Here is a 17,153-nt window from a genome sequence, read left to right on the forward strand (position 1 = left end):
CGGCGGCCAGCTTAGATTTCAATTTTGCATAGTAAATTGTATTCTACTTGTTGAGACCTTTCATTTGATACCCATGTTGATGGGATTGATAAAACCTAAGTTATCCGCCATTTTGTAGAGGCCGCCATCTTGGATTTTAATTTTATATAGTACATTGATTATACTGGTTGAGCACTTTCATTTGATACCCATATTGATGGGATCGATAAAACCTACGTTATCCGCCATTTTGTAGCGGCCGCCATCTTGTATTTCAATTTTTTATAGTATATTGTATTCTGCTTGTTGAGCCCTTTCATTTGATACCCATATTGATGGGATTGATAAAACCTACGTTATCCGCCATTTTGTAGCGGCCGCCATCTTGGATTTCAATTTTTTATAGTATATTGTATTCTGCTTGTTGAGCCCTTTCATTTGATACCCATATTGATGGGATTGATAAAACCTACGTTATCCGCCATTTTGTAGCGGCGGCCATCTTGAATTTATAATGATAATGAATAAACATAATTGTATTGTCACCAAAATCCAAAGTGTATACAAAATTTCAGATTAATCGGTTGACAGGAAGAAGGTGAAATTTGAATTACTAAATTTGACCCAAGAATAAATAATAAATAAAAAATAAAACAAACGGGGTGAGCTAAATAAAACCGTTTAAAAAAACCACCACGTGTGAGCAGTCGTCCGCCTGGGCGGGGCGAGATGGGGTCGCGCTAGCATTCGCCACCTATACAAATGTTTACCTGCCTCTAGCGGAATATAAAACCGCATCCAATGATACGTTAGAATGATAGTCATAAAGGAAAAAATATTTTAATTAATAAACAACGCAAAATATCTGGTCTAGTTTTTCATGAGCGTAAATTTTTAAAAGTGAACTGAAAAAATAATTACGATTTATGAGCAGGATAAAATATTGTAGGTAACTGTTTTGAAATGACTTTGTTGTAGATATGATTTCAGAAAATGTAATTAATAATCAGGGCCGGATTAGGTTAGTTTAGGTTAACGGAAAGCTCGGCAATCTCCGGGTTTCTGGACTGGACGACTCCGTCACGAAGGAAATGGTGGCTGAGGCAGTAGTCAAGGCCAGCCAGTGTGACGCCGGCGCCGTGAGAGTTGGCGAGATCGTGGCCGGACTGGAAGGGAAGGGAACTTCGGTGTTTAGGTGCCCGATGCGAAGACTCTGGCGGAGGACGGCAGACTCCTTGTCGGTTGGAGCTCTGCCAGAGTTAAACTGCTGGAATAGCGCCCTCTGCGCTGCTACAAATGCATGGGCATCGGGCACACTCGCCCGACCTGTCCTTTCGCGGCGGACAGGAGCGGACTGTGTTACCAGTGCGGTAAGGAGGGGTAAATTGCCCGCAACTGCACCGAAGCTCCTTGCTGTGCCGTGTGCACTAGCAAAAGCCGGAAAACCGGCGTCACACACAATGTGGTGGGGGCGGTATCGCCATCCCCCAAAGATCGAAGATGGACGATGGGGTGCGTCTCCAGCAGTGGTAAAGATGCGAAGGAGACTGCGGTGATATCATCATAGCCTCCTCCCCAACTCCCTGATGTTATAGAGCGCTCCCGGTGCCCGTGAGCGCTCTAAAAGTAAAGGCGGCCGCACAGCACTGGCGGCTATCCATTAGGGCGTCGCGGTGTATGCTAACGCGATCCCGTGGTGTCTCAATAGGACGACGAGGGCACCACTAGTTTTAAGTGGGCAGTCTGGCACGTTCTGTCTGACAGCGCCGGGAGCCCCACATTCCCGTCGCCTAAGGGCGGCGGGGTCAGTGCGTAAATGAATTTTCCAGCGGGAATAAAAAGGACAACCGGGTCGGGGCCCGGAGGTTTCGTCCGGGCCTAGCGCCGGGGCGAGATGGCGAATGCTAGCCCACTCCATCTCGTCCCACCCGACTGCTCACACGTGGTGGTTTTTTAGTCAGTAGGAGTCTGACATAACCATCTGGCGCGCTGCGCCGGAGGATATACATGAGGGATTTTCGCCACGTAAAAATAATTGTGTTTGCTCGCAAACGAAAAAAAAACCGACTTCAATTACATCGACAAGTAATACAGCGTAGATCGACGAAAAAATAGTCAAGCAACTACGCGTTATCAAAGATTACTCAAAAAGTAGTTATCAGATCTCGATAAAATTTATATGTGACCATATGATAAACGTCAGCTTTCGATTAAATTAAAAATTATCAAAATCGGTACACCCAGTAAAAAGTTATTACGGATTTTCGAGAGTTTCCCTCGATTTCTCTGAGATCCCATCATCAGATCCTGGTTTCCTTATCACGGTACCAAACTAGGGATATCCCCTTTCCAACAAAAAAAGAATTATCAAAATCGGTACTTGCAGTAGAAAGTTATGCGGTATAATACAACGTAAGTCGACGAAAAAAGCGTCAAGTAAAAACGCATTATTACATATAACTCGAAAAGTAGTTGTTAGATCTCAAATAAATTTAAATGGGACCAATTGACACACACCACCTTTCGATTAAAACAAAATTTGTCGAAATCGGTCTACCTGGTCAAAAGTTCTGATGTAACATACATAAAAAAAAAAAAAAATACAGTCGAATTGAGAACCTCCTCCTTTTTTGAAAGTCGGTTAAAAAGGGGAGGGCAACCGGGACTACAGCCTTGGGGCCCCCACAATAGAGACTTCCGAAAAAAGAATTTCAAAATTAGACTAGTAAACAACTTTCCGTTTATATTTTTTTCGTATTTTATCTTTTAAAAAATTATCCATTTTATTTAGAAAATAATTAGGGGCCAAGGCGCCTCCACTTCTTTGTTGCCCCGAGGCCTCCATATCTAAAATCCGGCCCTGTTAATAATAATGTAAAAAAGTATATATGAACCAACTCTTTGAACTCTATCTTGTTGATTACTGGAAAGTACGCCGTGAAACAAAATGACGTGAACACACATACTTCCTCTTAACTAAAGGAATTGCGAAAAAAAGTAAATAACAGGAAGGTCGTGTCGAACAAAAGAATGAACGAGAACTAAATCTCAAGGTATTGTCGAAAATAGTCGTACAATTCTTTGTAGCAAAAATCTTACAAGCGTTTAGTTTACGGCAATCGACTTCAAAAACCTTTGATATTGAGTCCACGTTCGTGCAGTAGGTAAAAATGCAATATGAACTATTTTTATTTCACAAATGAAATCAATGTTAAACTATTTGAGTTTTGCATTTTATGTTGACATTATTTCATTGGCGACATTTCTTGTAAATTAATTCAAAAAATGTTTGCTTAGGAAAATAGCCGTGTACAATTTCGATTCGACCTATAAAAATAAGACTAATAATTGTGTTTGCTCGCAAACGAACAAAAACACAAATTCGATTGCACCAACAAGTAATACAACATAGGTAGACGAAATAATAGTCAAGTGCATTATTAAAGATATCTCAAAAACTACTTGTCAGATTTTAATTAAACTTAAATAAGACTAAATGACAAGTACCAGTTTTCGATTAAAAAATTATCAAAATCGGTATACGACTAGCCCGTTGGCGCAGTTTGTAGTGACCCTGCTTTCTGCTCCGGGGGTTGTGGGTTCGATTCCCACCCTGAGTCTGGGTGTAATGTATATATATATATTTATATATGTATTATTTATAAGTATGTTTATCAAAAAAAAATGTAGCTATACCAGTCGGCTGTTACCTATAACACAAGCATTAATTTGCTTACTTTAGGGACAGACGACCATGTGTGTATTGTGTAGATATAAAAAAAAAATTATTATTATTATTATTTTTGATTTATTTTATTTTACGGTATTTGTTATTTTCTAAAATACTAAATTTCCTAAATACTTTTATGTACTTAATTAAAAACCAATCAACAAAATTAAACAAAAATCAAGAACTAGAAAATATATATAAAATTCAACATTTTTTTTTCAAATTGTGTTGCTTCTATACCTACTATCCGAAGGAACTTCGTTCCTACCTGGTGTCCCGTGACACGTTATAATTATTTTTTCTAAAAAACGCTATTATCTTCAATTTGATTATTTTATTTCAATGATTTTCGACAACTGATGTTTTGAGTATTTAAATATAGATTTTCTTTACGTATATGTTTATGTATTGTACTATCTTAAAATTGCCTTATCGAGAGCAGAAATATCATATATTTAAGTATCTATTAAATAATGCAGCGACAGTCAGAATAGATTTCTTCATAACAATTAAGCATCCATCATTACGTATGGCATATAAAATCAGGGATATCTTACATGCTTCGCTAAGACTTTTCACGCGGATGGGTTTATAGCTATAAAGATAGAAATTTACGTTGTTTTTACGAGCATTTTTTATACGACACATTTAATCGACGCGCCAACTTGACGATGTTCCGCAATAGGTACATACAACTTTGTGAGACTCAACTTACACTACGATTACAAATGTTGCTTCCATTGTTACAATTTTACATACTCGTTGATTATTGCGACATTTTTAATTACCTTAAATGTTTCAAGTACGTCAATAACTCAATTAGTATTCATGTTCAATACTACACCGCTGTGTGGTTACGGCAGTAAAGAATATAAGCCACCCCTTCTCTTCCGTAATACATAAACCAAATAGCAATACAAATACACTTTGATTCAAATGCACCTACACAAACTTAAGCTTAACCTAAAGAAAACAAAGCGGCAGCTGGCTAATTTTTTACTTATAAAAATCACTAACTGCACTTTACGGTGTAAAACAAAAACGAGTTCTAGGATAAAAACCATCAGCAATCCGTTTTTGGTCTCAGGGGTGCTTTTTTTTTTATTTACAAGTCATATACATCCACGGGCTTATGAACCCGTGTCCTTTTTTACGCTAAATACATGCAAATTTTTATTTTTATTTTTTTCTATTTCAAGGTAGGCGTTACTCAGCAACATCGCTGTTCAAGTCAGACTGTTTGTTTTTAATGTCTCCAAAAGAGACGTGAGTCCACCGACCGGTTCTTAATCTAATGTATGGTACATTTTTTTTTTTTTTGTATTATTATTATTTCTGTCTGTCGGTCTCAGGGGTGCTACCTACGTGGACAAGTCAGAAATACAACTTAGGTAGAAAAATTATTTGTCAATTTATTATTTACTGGAGGCCACTGGGCGAGGTCGAAATTCGAGCACAATTAATTTAAATTTGGCTATATGGTTACAGCAGTACAGAATATAGTCACCTCCTCTTCTCGTGGGTGTCGTAAGAGGCGACTAAGGTTCACAGTTCCACTACCACCTTGGAACTGTTAAAGCCAACCGATGGCAGGATAACCATCCAACTGCTGGCTTTGAAATACATAGGTCGAAGACGGGCAGCAGCGTCTTCAGTGCGACAAAGCCAGCCCTGCGGTCACCAACCCACCTGCCCAGCGTGGTGACTATGGGCAACACACATGAGTTCACGCCATTTTTGGCGCGAACTTGTGGAGGCCTATGTCCAGCAGTGAACTGCGGTGAAGAATTCAAATTATAAGTTTGAACAAAAGAGTATATATGCGTGCGAGTGTCAAATACATGGTAGGATGTGTAATGTTTTTTTTTTATTGATTTAATTTTTTTATGTATATTTTTAATAACATGTTAGCATTCTGCACTCCTCTATATAAAAGATTTGTGTGCGAAATTTCATTCTCCTTCGTCAGCGCATTTTTTGTAAAAAGAGGTACAAAGTTTTTGCTTCACGTATTAAATAGATATTATATAAAAACGATTTCCAACATTATTAAATGTATCTAAAATTCTAAGGTGTGTAATTTAATGATCTTATGATGTGTTAACTTTATTCTGTTAACTCCTTTTCAGTAGCAATTATATTTTTACATAACTACGTAGTTCAACAAATAAATATTTGCAGTTAAAATCTTTTATGTAAAATGGTATTTAAAAGGTAAATAAATAGTCCATAGAGTTGTATAACCTCTTTTTATTGTATTTAATAACCGCTAACATTTATAAACATTGTATTTAACAATATTGGATAACATACGATTATTTTTATGGGACGTAGTGTACTAAAGCAGTATTTGTTTTATTGTGTAGCAATAAAAATATAATAGATTCAACATATAGTAGGAATGTATTTAATTTTTATACATAACTAGCTTCTGCCCACGACTTCGTCCGCATGGAATAGGAATAATTCGGTCATACATGATTTTTGCGAAACTTTAACTGTTTACGCAGCGCATGCAGCGGAAGCTTTCAAAAGGAAAAAGAAAACACCGATTTTGAAACATTTTTCATTGGTTCTCCGCTCCTATTAGTCTTAGCGTGATGATATATAACCTATAGTCTTCCTCGATAAATAAGCTATCTAACACTGCAAGAATTTTTCGAATCGGATCTGTAGTTTCTGAGATTAGCGCGTTTAAAAAAACAAACTCTTCAGCTTTATAATGTTAGTATAGATTTAAGAATACATAAGTACAGAGTATAGATTTAAGAATACATTAAGTACATAAGTACTAGACATCATACATAATACAGAAACATCAAGATTTATAACAAATAAATTACAATAGGATTTCAAGCAAATAAGTCACAATTTACACTTACAATAATTGTGTTTACTTGCAAACGAACAAAACCGACTTCAATTACATCGAAAAGCTATACAATGTAAGTAGACGAAAAAACTTAACCAACGCACTAGTTTTAGATTTTAGAGGCTTTCCCTCGATTTCTCTGGGATTCCATCATCAGGTCCTGGTTTCCTTATCATGATTCCACACTTGGGATATTTCTACGATCGAATTGAGTAACATCCTCCTTTTGAAGTCGATTAAAAATACATTTAACATGAGCCCTATAGGACAAACATTTATACCTTTTTAACATTTAACAAACCTTTTATTCTGTAACAACCTTTTCTTTCTCTAATTGTTCTTGCACTATTTTTTCTTCTACTTTTTCTTCAGTTTCCATTTTTTCAGAATCGTTCGTACCCGTCTAAAATAAAAGTATAAAAATGATTTAAACTACAGTGCATAAATTATCAGAATATAAAAAAGCTGTGACAGTTTTGTTGAAGGTATAGATAAGTAACATAACCATACGCTGCTTAGTCGTAATGTAACAATTTTGAAACAGACGAATAGAAAAGAGTCTAAACGTAATTTGCCACGTTACTTTACAGTTAGTTAATCTCACATTAGCGCCGCGTTCTGTGCATGATACTGTATGTGTAAGTATGACTTATTGTTTAATTAAAATTAGTAACATTTTTGATAATTTTATCCAAGTTTTTTTCGGTAGACAATCTCAACCGTACTAAATTAAGGGACTGACATACAACAGTAGTAAAAGATAAGTTTCAGATATTCTTTTTGTTACACTGTACAACTCAATTTTATCTGTTAGACATTTTTATCCGCAAATTATGAAACTAAAATATGTAGTTTATACGCTTGCTCGCTTCAGCCTATCGCGGTCTACTGCTGGATATGGGCCTCGGCAATTTCACGCCAAATATCCCAGTTGTCTAGCAATCTCAACCAGCCTCTGTCGGCGATCTTATGTAGATCATCAGTCCAACGGACCGGAAGAGGTCCCAAACTACGTTTTCCAACACAATATTGCTTATATTGAGATAAAACAAGCTATAAGGTCTTCCGTTGATACTGTCTTTTAGAGTTCAAGTATCTTTTATGACAGAAAAACTTTAATTTTTTATCAGCCATAGGGAAATTGGCGCCAAGAATATAAATTGCACCTATGTGTATATTAATTTTAAGGTAGCATAGCAATAAATCGTTTGCCTGCACTAGATAAGCATTATATATATGATAACCAATACATGATAATAAAAACTATTTTTAAGAAAAATCACTAAAATCTTTTACACTGTTTTCTTTACTAGATTCTTGTTTTATTGACGTTAAAATAAAAAATAAAATTTGAAATACCTCATTCTCATTTTTTATCGCGCGTCCTTTGAGTTTCTGTGATAGTTTAATTGCAAATTTTTCTATGAAATCCATTTGATTAACATAACCATCTGGCATTTCTTCCATATAGCCTGGATGTACGTAGATATCTGGAAAATAAGTAAAGCAATATTTAAGAATTCATTTAAAATGTATATTATTATTATGTTATTTATCCTCATTTATTGTTAGAAGCTAATCTGTAGTAAAAGTAATAGGCGATAGCAATAATAAAATTAGCCCGCACAGTGCCCATTCGGATCGGAAACCATAACCATTTGACGTTCGTTCTAAAAGTTACCCACCAGGGCTATATGGTCTCAAAACATTACTTAATTTTGTACCTGATGAGAAAAAAATATTAACGTTTCTTTTCTAGGGCAAGGTATTCGCAAATATTACAAAATTTCACAAAAAACTTTTAATAATTGTTATTAATCGTTAACCAACTATATCAATCATTTTAAATATAGCTTCAATAAAATATTAATCCAGATCCATTACGTTTTTTTCTTTATTATTATTGTTCACTTTGCACTGAACACCTTATAGGCGTTAGCACAATTATTAGTTAAGGATTTATATCACACATTTATTGTCAGTGCATGTACGGACTAAGGACGGTAAAGAACTTTCGGTATTTTGTCTTAGTGGAACCGGGTTCTTTCGGTACTTTTATTATATAAAATAAGTGTTATTATTCAAAAGGGGACTACTTTTAAACTTTCAAATAGTTGTCGTTAAATTTAAAGTAATTTTGAAAAATAAAAGAAGATTAGAATTAAAACCTGAATTTAACCACTCAATTTACGAACGTCGATATTTTCTTATTTTACTATTCTCATGTTTAGTAGCAATAAATAAGTCAAAAATTAGTAAGCATCATCTACACAGCTACCATCACGAATTATCCATGTCCATCTTTTTAGGAATCTCCTGAATTGACTTTGATAATAAATAATAGCTTACAAACTTTCCTTCATTGTAGCCAAATTTCTTGAACATCTACCTGATTATTAAAATTCTTGAGGCTTACATTACGAATGAGGTATTATTCAGAGGTAATTTGGAGAACAAACTGGCTGTTAAAAACCTCAGGGTACTAAACAGAGCCAAACAATCTTTCACATTGGCAGATTGGTTTCTTCGCAGATCCGTTTCTACGTGGAGTATTGGCACTTTTGTCACTTTTGCAGGTGACCTCCATACAATGGAAAGGCAGTTCGTAATGTCATTTAAGTTATTCATCTTTTCTTAAAGAATAGGTCGTTGACATAATTCCACCATCAAGTTTTGTTACCATGGAAGACTCTTCTTTAGGACACGTAATTAAGCATCTTTATTTGTTTATTATGATTGCTAGTAGTACGAATTACGTAATTAAAATAAAATTCCTGAAAGTACCGAAAGAACCGGGACTGAAGTTTGATTTCCTGGTATGAACCCTAGTACAGCAACAAAGTCGCGTGTACTAGATATTTTAAGCATTTAATTAACATTTTGACAAACATACAGTGTATATTAACATTAATTAAGAGTGTTGAATTAACCGAACTATAATTAAATGTCATAGAAAAAGGATTAGTAAATTGTTACCTTCGCCAAGCACTTCAGGAATCATATAAGGGTACAACCAGCCGACTAAAGGAGTTTCGCCAGCGACGTAGTGCGCCCTCTTGTGATAAAACAGTAAACCATCCAGTGGTGGAGTATTATTCTCAAACTGAGGATATTTACTTAATAAGCTGTTGAAAATAAACGATTTTCATTATTTAGTAATTCAAAAAATAGTATCAGTCAAAATTCTGAAAGAATATGTTTTATCTTTGAGTAACCGTTTTCCCAGATTAGTGACAACAATATTATTACAAAACTATTTATATACAAAACTATTTATATATATATAAGATTCACATATACAACAAACATTACAATTACGTTATAAACAGGTCAGACAAAGTGTTTTCGTATTTTATAAGTATAAAATTCAAGAAAAACCTCTTTGGATTTATTATTTCCGTCTGACAGGTTTTAATATCAATAATTAAAGGACATTAAAAAAAATATACATAAAAAGTAAACACGTTCTCGCCATTTTTCAATTGGTTCAACATCTGTCAAAACGATTGAATCTAATGAAGAAACTCCTAACATTCTGAACTTTTAGTACAATAAAGGCTTTTACCCGCCGCGGCTTCGCTCGCACTGAATTATTTTTATTAAAAAGTATCCTATGATACTTCTAATACCTCTAAGAATAGGTGTACAAAGTTTCATGATAATCAGTTAAGTAGTTTTTGAGTGAAAGCATAACAAACAAACATACATTCACATTTATAATATTAGTAGGGAAGTAGGGATTACAAACAGACACTCCAATTTTATTTATCTGTATAAATATAGATATGTTAACAATTTGTTTAACGTTATTTATTATTGATTTTCTTTCCTCCTTAATAAATGCACACTTCTAACCGCTGCTACCGTATCGTGTCCTGCACCCAAAGGTTATCTGGAAGAAATCGCTTTTTACCGATAAGGTCGCTCTTGTACATCTTGCATTGTATCTATCTGTATATGTGCCTGTATTTCGGTGTACATTAAGAATTAATAAATATGTGTATATGTATAATTGTTACTTACTAACTGAGATAATCATTTGTGCATGGCATCATAGGTAGAATTGTGATTATAACCTTATTTTTTTTATTGATTGTCTTGGTGTCTGGAAAATCTTCTAGTTGACTCTTCATCCAGTATTGACGAAATTCAGTCTACAAGTAAATTTTATAAACTTTAAAAACGCACAATGGAAAAAACTTAGTCTAAGTTGTATTCTGTGTATACCATTAACTACTGATTGAAACTAAACCTAGTGGACATAAACAAAATTATGTCTATTGTAAGTTTTTGAAGAGTTGATCAGGTCAAAGTTTCTATATAATTGTCACAGGCACATGTGAAGTGTTAAGTTGAATAATCAAATTAAGATTGATATACTCGCATAAAACAAATAAATAAACTTGAATCTTTATTGCTAACTTTCTCTTTTTGGAGTCATTACCTATTTAAACAAATACGGTCAAACTGTTTGTTACATATTTAATAAAGTATCAATAATTATGTACAATACTCATAAGTAAACTGTAATGTTCTTGAGAAATGAAGTTCTTTATACCTAAATAAAAATAAAAGTCCATTTCATGCTTAAAAAGCCTTACATCCTTATAGTTAATTATTAACCTTTAAACACATAGATATTTACCAAAAATGGCTAAAAAACCACAAGGAAACTTAAAAAAACATGTTAAAAAACACATCAGAATCAGTTAGTCAGTTCGAGAGCTACCACGACTAAGACAGACATTGGTGTCAAACTTATAATACCCTTCTTTTTGCTTTGAGGGTTAAAAATTATAGTAAACAATAAAAAAGATTATAAGATAAAATTGTAATAAAAAAAAAATACCTCTCCATCTGTCATCAACTGTTTGTTCCAAGCAAGTATATCCAATAAATACACGGTTTTAGTGTTTTCATTGTAAAAGCAGTCCAATATACAGCAATTCTTGCCGAAGTAATTGTATGGATTGCCTCCTGGCAAACCCGTAGAACATTCAAACTTAAAATTACCATGTTTAGTGTAAAATTTTGTTGTTCCCTAAAAATGTAAAAAAGAAAAACTTAAAAATGTATTGAGCCATTGTAGGACAAAATATTAATTACAATTTTCCATTAGAACTTCTTTATGTAATAAACAAATCTAAAGAATTAAAAAAAAATTGTAAAAGTCTTACATAATTAGCAATAACAAGTAGCCTTTGACCTACAGGACACGGCACCACATACCAATTCTTGTTAAAATCACTTGGCTTTTCAACCATCCATTCTGACAGCATAAGAACATTATTGTATGATAGGCAGGTTTTTTGAAAGCCGGCAACATAAATATTTGGCCTATATGAAACCTAAAAATTTTATTTATCAATGGAAATTTAATAAATAAGTGAACATATAAAAATGTTGATACTTATAATACGAAACACATTGTTATATAGATTGTCTTCATTAATCACTTCACTTCAGCCTATCGCAGTCCATTGCTGGACATAGGCCTCTCTAAGTTAACGCCATTTTTGGCACATGTGTTTCACACATAGCCACCATGGCGGGTTGGTGACTGCAGGGCTGGTTTTGTTGCAATGAAGACACTGCTGTCTGTCTTCGGCCTGTGTATTTCAAGGCCAGCAGTTGGATGGTTATCCCGCCATCGGTCAGCTTTTTAAGTTCCAAGGTGGTAGTGGAACTGTGTTATTCCTTAGTTGCCTCTTACGAAACTCACGGGAAGAGAGAACCACTTAATGTGCAATAACAGCTCTAGTGTAGTTGTCACCTAAAAAACCAATTGTACGATTTCCGTTCGGGATGGATATTTGTACAAATATCCTACAACTGCTTTTTGTTTCTTACAACTTGAAATAAGAATTGATCCTTTTTGTGTTAGTTTTGTAAACCAAAGCTTGATTAATTTTACATATGTTATATCTGGCATTTTTATTTTAAGCAGATTAAAAAAAAAATACAGAAATAAATAAGTTATTCTGACATGAGAAAGCCAACTACCGAACTACTAAAAGCTTCAAATACAACAGTTAATATTTGAGCCAGCTTCAGATGGAATATTTAAAATTTGGTTTACTATGAGATTTAGTTTACCAAATTAAGAGAATAATAAGCAAATAGAAACTAAATAATTTAGAAAATAGTTTTTGTAAATGGACATCTAAACAATAAACATTTAATTTTATTTAGTGTAATAATATTGTTGTATCCAATTTTAATTTACATACATACCTTCCTGCTTGCTTCAAATATGTTACTCTCTTTTTCACTGACGAGGTCTAGAATGCCTCGGTGTCTATCAATTTTGTTATGTCTATTGCTGTAAATGAATGTTATAAAATCGATTAATGATTATGAATAAGTAACCTCAAATATATTTTAAGGTTAAATATATGATAAAACCTTGTCGGCCAGAAAATAACTTAAACAAATATTTGCCTTTTCTGAATCTCCAAAAGTTGTTTACGTCTTTCCTCTTGATTTTTAAATTTTCCCCTATTTTTGTATAGATCTTCATAATTACTCGATTTTTCTCCTTCCGCTTCTGAAGCTTCAAGCTTTAATAATGCTTTTTCTAATATTTCCAGATTTTCCTCCATTATAAAATCTTAAAATTAGCTGATAACAGTTTATTAAATTAAATGTTAAATTTAAAACAATATTATACCCGGCAACGAGTATGTCATGAATCGAGATCATGAGTATCAATGAGTATATAAACACAACAATGGCGTGCACAAAGTAGCAATGTAAAATTGTAAAGTGTAAACTAGGACTGTTGATAAAATATCGAAATATCGATATTATTATTTAGAAATATCGATATCTATTACTATATAATATAATACTTTTTAAACGATATATCGATAGCTCGATTTTGAAATTTAAATATCGACACTCGATATTTTGAAGTAAAACTTCTTGACGCACGCTTGACTTGGGGAGTAAGCTGGTGAATACATGTTGAGAGTGTTACGAAAAGTGTGATCAGGTGAAGCAAACGGAAGTTGAGAGGGATACATAAGTTAGTGAAAGTAGAAAGAGAGAGAGAGAGAGACTTATGTTCCGTAACGCTTCAGTCGTGTAGTCTAAAGCGCACTCGTTTTTTAAGTAACTTTTATTTTTTTATTTTTTCTCGTCAATTATTTAAACTAGAACATCGTAAACTTAACCTACTGAACTTCATTTAGACTACATAATTTTTTTTCCTCTTTTACTTTATATATTTACATACTAGCTTTTACCCGCGGCGTCGCTCGCATTGAAGCCATTAAATAAGTGGAGAGATTTTATCTTTCGTAATTTTTTTTTAATAAATGTATTCTGTGTTACGTCTAATACCTCCAAGAATAAATTTACAAAGTTTCGTGATCAGTTAAGTAGTTTTGGCGTGAAATCGTAACAAACAAACACATTGACATTTATAATATTAGTAGTAATTATCCTAAAACGAAATGTAATTTTCGTAAGCGCTTCTCCACGCAGAGAAAAAGAAACAACTGCATCATTATGGGAAAAACACGAAGATATGCTATAGAAAAATTTGTTTAATGCCAATGAATTTTATGTCACAATTTTTGTTATAATGCCTGCTGAATTAAAGCAGTATTTAGATCAACCAAATATTTCAAGGTCATTAAATGCACTAAAATTTTGGATTGATAGTAAACATTTCACTTTGGTGCTATCAGAAATAGCTGTTAAATATTATTTTACGATAATATTTTAAAGCAAAGCCGATGAAATCAAATTGGAAAAATATCGATATACCGAAATATCGATATTTTTTTTCGACATATCAAACTCCTATATTGATATATTTAAAATATCAACAGCCCTAGTCTAAACTTAAGATACTTATGAAATGGTTATGATGACGTTATGATCACTTCATCGGCTAGCTAACTTCCCGTTGCTAACTTCTTTTCGTTGACTAGCTAACTTCAAGGTGTTGGTTTTTTTGTGACGGTGTGCACGCGTATAGTAAAAATTTACTCTCATCATTTTTCCCTAACACTAAAAGAAGTATAACTTTAAAAAGTTTGCTTTCTCCTTTCATCACTTCAGCCTATCGCAGTCCACTGCTGGACATAGGCCTCCACAAGTTCGTGCCAAAAATGGCATGAACTCATATGTGTTGCCCATAGTCAGCACCATGGAGCATAGAGAAGACCATTTCTCTATGCTCCATGGTCAGCACCGTGACAGTGACAGTGACAGGCGGGTTGGTGACCGTAGGGCTTTGTCGCACCGAAGACGATGCTGGCCGTCTGCGGCCTGTATATTTCAAAGCCAGCAGTTGGATGGTTATCTCGCCATCGATCGACTTTTTAATTTTCAAGGTGGTAGTGGAACTGTGTTATCCCTTAGTTGCCTCTTACGACACCCACAGAAAGAGAAGGGGGTGACTATCTTCTTTACTGTCGTAACCATACAGCATTTATTCATTGTCATAAATATAATAATATAATATATTTTAAGTTTAAATTTCAGAAGAGGACAAGTATATCACACGTATACGCAAGTTAGTGCAACTTTTCCTGCTGAGTGCACAGTTTTTTAACAGAAAATAATCTATTTTAAAATATTACTAGCTGACCCGACAGACGTTAATTCGAATTGGTATAATTTCGCGCAATTGTCTTAATTTTGTCTTTCATAGGAATTTTCTTCAGACGATACCAACACAACAAAAAAAAAAAAAAGAATTAGCGAAATCGGTAGAAAAAAACCAAGATATATATATATATATATTCCCCGACTGGGGTAGTACCTCGACCTTACAGAAGATTACAGCAAAATAATACTGTTTTCAAGCAGTATTGTGTTCCTGTTGGTGAGTAAGGTGACCAGAGCTCCTGGGGGGGGGGGGGTTTGGGTATTGGGTCGGCAACGCGCTTGTGATGCTTCTGGTGTTGCAGGTGTCTATAAGCTACGGTAATCGCTTACCATCAGGTGAGCCGTACGCTTGTTTGCCGACCTAGTGACATAAAAAAAAAAAATATATATATATATATATATATACATATATCTTATCTATACTATATCTATATACTAGATGTACCCTGTGCGCGTTGCTACGCTTTTTTTTTGTCGTACCAACTCAGAAACCTTTGTGGGCTCATGCACAACACTTTGCTGTAGATCATGACATGATCAGTTCAGATTCTATAAAGGACATACAGACAAATATTCATTTATATATAGAGAGTAAACGAAACTTTATGTTTTTAAACAAGTACCTAATACAAGAAGAATCCGCATTATAGGCAGGTGCCTTTAATAGGTACTAACTAAGATAAACGTTTTCTAAATGAAGCAGGATCGATAAGAAATTAATAAAGATTTGTCTACCTACACAATCTCACAGACTGATTCAAGCATCTATGCATTTAATCATATAAATATTATTTCGCTATTAACAATCTAATACATTAAAACAAATTAAAGTATTCGAATAAACATTTAATATCAAATTCAAACTTACTCAATCCTTGTTCGGTAAACAGCACCGGTATATTTCAGGGTTACGGGGATTTGTATCTATATTTATTTGTATTCAACTGAGGTTTTAGGAATTTATTGTAAAGCGCATGCGAGCAGACATGCGCGCGAATGCATTGACGTTGCATTAAGCCCTGCAGATACAACCAAGGAACGAGTATTCATTTAAAAGCAAAGGAGCCCTGGATGATAAATTGTATGTCGTAACGAACAGCGCTTTGATACGTATTTCGTTGTTCTTACTGTGCATAATATATAATTGATTATCTGTGTTTATTATTCTGAAATGAATAAAGTGTGTGAGTATGGATTACCACACATTATGACTGATTTAAATTGGCTACAAATGTTTATCTAAAATCTATAAATGGAATATTACATAATTTTTAAGTTAGTTTGGTTCAAAATGACTTTATTTTACTTATTTATACTTTCATACTCGCATATTGATTTCATGCAATATTTTCTATCTGTGACAAAAATGTAAATTTAAAAAAAAAAAAACGACACTGCTTTAGACCACATGACTGAAGTAAAACTTCTTTAGTTACCCCTACATTATATATATGCGATACTTTCTCTCTATTTCCGCATGACTGAAGTAAAACTTCTTTCGCCACTCGCTTGTGGGTGGTAATGGTCTTGCGGACGGACCCCCGCGGACCAAAACCAGCAGAGGAAAGCGCGAAAACGCATTGGGGTGCCGGGGCTTCCGTACCATTGACTAGATGAAATTATTAAAAATTATATATATAGAAAAAATAAATAACTAGGCAACATTTTTGTCTAATAATTTTTTTTTATTGTAATTTTATTATTTATTATTAAAGTAAATATACAATTAAGCATTTTGTGAATATTATAAGTGCCTACCTGTTACCATACATAATTATATAGTACCTGGGTGTCCGAGCTTAGCTTGGTATAGTAAATCGTGTTTTTTGGAAATCATATTTAAATACGAAATACATATTGATAAAATATGAATAATATTTTCCGATTTTACGGACATAATAATAAAAAAATCTGAACTGGTTATTCAAATAAAAAAAAATCATGAGTCCA

The 17,153-nt window shown here is 33.9% G+C and overlaps 1 protein-coding gene across 1 annotated transcript; it reads right to left on the reverse strand.

Moving 5' to 3' along the window:
• Positions 1 to 6,419: 6,419 nt before the first annotated feature.
• Positions 6,420 to 16,230, reverse strand: LOC123669267 (snurportin-1). Its single transcript, XM_045602882.1, has 9 exons — positions 16,072 to 16,230; positions 13,023 to 13,202; positions 12,816 to 12,903; positions 11,759 to 11,929; positions 11,431 to 11,622; positions 10,605 to 10,735; positions 9,558 to 9,706; positions 7,941 to 8,071; positions 6,420 to 6,984 (listed from the first exon to the last, which is right to left on the reverse strand). The coding sequence occupies exons 2-9, from the start codon at positions 13,181 to 13,183 to the stop codon at positions 6,886 to 6,888; spliced, it is 1,122 nt and encodes a 373-aa protein (XP_045458838.1). The 5' UTR covers positions 13,184 to 13,202; positions 16,072 to 16,230; the 3' UTR covers positions 6,420 to 6,885.
• Between the last annotated feature and the right edge of the window lie 923 nt (positions 16,231 to 17,153).

This window comes from Melitaea cinxia, chromosome 1 (genome assembly GCF_905220565.1).
Source record: "Melitaea cinxia chromosome 1, ilMelCinx1.1, whole genome shotgun sequence".
Classification (NCBI taxonomy): Eukaryota; Metazoa; Arthropoda; class Insecta; order Lepidoptera; family Nymphalidae; genus Melitaea; species Melitaea cinxia.